The 4,350-nt window shown below is 38.8% G+C and overlaps 1 protein-coding gene across 1 annotated transcript; it reads left to right on the top strand.

The window, feature by feature from the left end:
- Positions 1-1,156: 1,156 nt before the first annotated feature.
- On the top strand, positions 1,157-1,507 carry LOC121427943 (elongation factor 1-alpha-A-like). The gene has a single exon (XM_041624520.1). It carries the CDS (start codon positions 1,157-1,159, stop codon positions 1,505-1,507), a length of 351 nt encoding a protein of 116 aa, XP_041480454.1.
- Positions 1,508-4,350: the final 2,843 nt, after the last annotated feature.

Here is a 4,350-nt window from a genome sequence, read left to right as displayed (position 1 = left end):
AATTTTAGAGAAGTATATAAAAGTAAGGAAAACAGAGAAAAAAAGGAGGAATAAATATGTAGGGCCTAACTAATTGTAGCATGAAAAAATAATTTTGAAAATTGTCATGGAATCTAATCTAAATAATATAATTGTTTGCTTGACATTCAGTCGGCAGGGTATCGGGATATTTGGTACTAAAAGATATGACAAAATTTATGACTGCTACCCCCTGTCATAACTTTTGTCATATCTTTTGCTTGTATAAAATGACAATGACAATGATTTATTTACCCATGTCACCCTAATTCGGGTATTGGGGATATTATCATACAGAACATAACATATTCAAAATCATTTCAATTATATTTACAAAGTATTTACAAATATATACAATCACATGTTACAGAGTAATTGAGTAAATACTAAATACTAATATAAATAAATAAATAAAAGGATTACGCGCATTTAAAGCCGCGTATTTTTGCTGCGCGCTAAAGAGAAGAGACAAAATTTATGACAATTTTTGTGACAAAAGTTATGACATCCACCAGAATACCGATTTTGTCATATCTCTGAGATAAGATAAAATATGGAGAAAAGACAATGTTCAGAATACCGCCCCCGGGGGTCACAAATTCATATGGATGGCAACATGTTGCATGTATTCACTCATAATATTTTATATATTATCATGTCCAAGAACCGTGGTTGCATTTGCCGCCCCACGGAAAGTCACAATTTTAGCGACCATCCCACAGTCTAAATGCCTTTAATTTTACACATTCCAACTAAAAGGTTAGTTGGGGAAAAAATTGATGTAAGATAAGAAAATTGTGAAATTTCGAAGCTTTGCCAAATTTCATTAAACAGGTAAGAATAAAATGTAACAGTTAAACTTGAACTCACATAGACGACGTCGTCATCAAGGGAATCACACACACTAACACGCGCATCCACGACAAATGAAGTTCAACAACGTCATTTCTTTATTTAGTCTAGATATGGCAAAAATCAGTTTGTAAATCATAGATCTTGTTTTTATTTCTCTTTCCATAGAATATTGCAAAAACGATTAAGAGAACATGTTTAAAATCATTGAAAAAAATATAAAGCCCTTTCCTCACGATACCCCCTGAAATGATTCGAACTTCTCAATCCAATCCAGATCACCATCATGAACCACCCGGGGAAAATCCACCCTGGCTACTCCCCGGTCCTAGATTGCCACACGGCCCACGTTGCCTGCAAGTTCACTAAACTAATCCAGAAAGTGGATCGCCGAGGAGGCAAGGTGCTTGAGGAGAATCCAAAGTTCGTCAAGTCTGGGGATGCTTGCATAGTAGAACTGGTTCCTACCAAGAAGATGGTTGTCGAGACCTTCTCAGATTTCAGTCCTCTTGGGCGGTTCGCCGTACGCGACATAAAGCAGACAGTCGCCGTTGGTGTGGTGTTGTCGGTAGAGAAGGAAGAAGCTTCTACCGGCAAGGTTACCAAGTCTGCCGAGAACGCAGGTGCCCAAAAGTGATACTTCATACTAGATCCCAGTGGTGTCAATCCATTTTGTTAGAGGGGGGGGATGCAGAATAAGGAATTAACGTTCCAAAGGCGCTCGATGGCAACTACCAACGAACGTAGAAGGCAGCAACACACGGCAGTGTTGCTTTAGTAGGAAGGTCAACTCCGCTCAGATTTTGTGACCACTTAAGCTCCGCCCCTCACTCAGCGCACTTTTTTGGTAAATTGTAGAGTTGATTTTTTATCGTTTGTTCGATTTCAGTATTTTTTAATGATACCGAAAACTCCACGAAATAATGCTTAATATTATTTTATATAAGATCATTTATTTTTTGAAAAAAGTAAGACAAAATGTAAAGTTCTTTTAGTTTGCACGTCAATAGAAATACATAGTCCGATGAACTTGTATAAACCCTTTTCTGCTTAATTTCGAGGCCCCTACCAAGCTACGTAGAGCCAATACCTTGATCTTCTGGCATGGCCGCGCCGAAACTTCCCGGGACACATCGGTGCGCGTACTGCGCGAAAGCAGTGCTGGCCGCACTAGCAGGACTGGCAGGATATCTCGACGCTACTCGACTTAGCCAGACATGGACCTGAACGATATGGACTTGATCTGTCATTGATGTGGCATTAACTGCCAGTTGCAACGATAGATGTTCAAGGTTAGAATCCTAATTTTCCCTTACAGTGTGGATCGGAGCATGAAAATATAAAATAATTATGTGATATCCACAAATCCGACCAAACTTTTTTGCAACTCATCAGGCAGAGATCGAATACGGACACCAGCCAAGCTCAAGCCCAGTATGGTCCAGTATCGAGCCGTATATGTTTTGACGCGCCTTGACTTGTGAACTATCAAGAGGCGGAGGTTTATGTCACAGCTGCTTTTTTCATTCTATAATTTCATCAAAATTTATAGCATGCACAAAATTTACCAGCCAATCGTATCGTACCTCCGCACCGACCGGCAGGCCGGGGCGCGCCGGCGCGTTCAGCCATGGCGCTTACACTCAAGCTATGGCACTGCCGCTGGATTGTGTAGGCGCATTAATGTGGTGCAGCGAAATTGAAATGAAGAATGTTCAACCTCACGTATATTTGTTTTCATATTGATATGCGAAAGTCATAAATTTGTTTTCACCACCACGTAATATTTTAGGAAAAATAAAGGAATAAATTTTACATATTTTTAAGCGTGATACTTGCTGTAAAATTCTTTCAAGTAAAAATGTTGAAAATGAGGAAATGAAAAAAAATCAACTCTACAATTTACTAAAAAAGTGCGCTGAGTGAGGGGCGGAGCTTAATAGCGGTCACAAAATGAGCTTGACTAAATCGGGGTGAAATTAGCAGATTGGTTTATTTGATGGCTGTTTTACTGAAGAATTAAAGCAACACAAGAAAGAAATGTGGTAATATTTTTCAATTTAAAATGTGGTACATTTTTTGTCAATCATTTTCTTTTTTTTTGTATTTCTATTACTGGAATTTAGCCTTGTCACAATCTGTTAGTTTACCTCTATTTTGCTATTAATCTTTGAATGTATTGCGTCGGTTCATGGTTTCGTTGGCATGCCTACCAAATTGTGCGCGGACTTCAATCGCATGCGCGTATCGAGTGGACCTTCCTAAAAGCAACACGCTTGTGTGTTGATGCATGCCCTCTACGTTCGTTGGCTACTACTTTTCAATACCATTGAACAATGCATGTCGCGCAAAGTGCCTTATACCAAACATGCACATAGTGGGCGCAAGTAACTAACAAAAACCGTGTTTACACTTAATCTGCATTTGAATCTCCTCGCGGTTCTGAACCGCGAGTTGATGCAGCATCGGCTTTTTTATAGCGTGTAAACGCGAGTAACTTGCATCGGCTCGCGCTTCAGAACCGGCAATTTTAGTAGGTTCTGAACCGCCAGCCGATGCAGAATCGGGCTTTTTACTACGTGTAAACAGAAAGCCGATTCTGCATCGGCAATTTGTGCGCATTTCATTTACTTTACTATTGTGACGTAGTTGTTGCACTGATCCAGCGTTGTCTTTATCATGACGTATATTGTTGGTGTGCGTTTCATTTCATCGGCTCGCGGTTCGATCTGAACCGCGAGCTGTAACAACGTAACGCGCAAACCAACGGCCGATTCTGCATCGGCTGTTGGTTCTGAACCAAAAGACGATTAAGTTTAAACACGGTAATACTCATGCCTCACCGAAAAACTTCTCATTATGAACGCTGAGATCTAGGACATTTACTCCGCGGACAATTACCGCCTGGAGCCTATTTCATAAAGAGTTGCTATTATAGCAAGTTGCTATCATAGCAACTCTGGGCCCTGTTGCATAAAAGTTTATGTATTGATTTATGTCATGATTTATGTCACGATTTATGTCATATAGCATAAATCATGACATAAACACAAATAATGACATAAATCCGTTGCGTAAAGCTTTATGTCTGAAATCACGACATAAAATCATGACATAAATCCATTTGCATGACATAAATGTGTGTCGTGATTAAAATCAAGATATAAACGGCGGCTTTCCACAATAAGTGACTTAAGGGTAATTTTACGATTATTCTCTATAATTATGCCCTCTGTAATTTGATGATATTTTGAGTTTTACTTGGACTTTCGAAATAATTTTTGTGTCATTGGATAGCGTATGATGTATTCTTTCAATATTTGAATAAACTAAAAATCATGAATATTTCCTTTATTTTTATAAGCAAAACTAGGCCTAAGCATAATAGTTAATGTGTTTACTTCGTTGAGGATAGGACATTTTTCCTTAGAATGATAACATAATTTATATCAACGTCACGTATTTATAAAGCACCACCCC

Source organism: Lytechinus variegatus, chromosome 14 (assembly GCF_018143015.1).
Source record: "Lytechinus variegatus isolate NC3 chromosome 14, Lvar_3.0, whole genome shotgun sequence".
Lineage (NCBI taxonomy): Eukaryota > Metazoa > Echinodermata > Echinoidea > Temnopleuroida > Toxopneustidae > Lytechinus > Lytechinus variegatus.
Note: the sequence above shows the minus strand (reverse complement) of the source record. Positions and strands in the feature narration are given on the sequence as shown.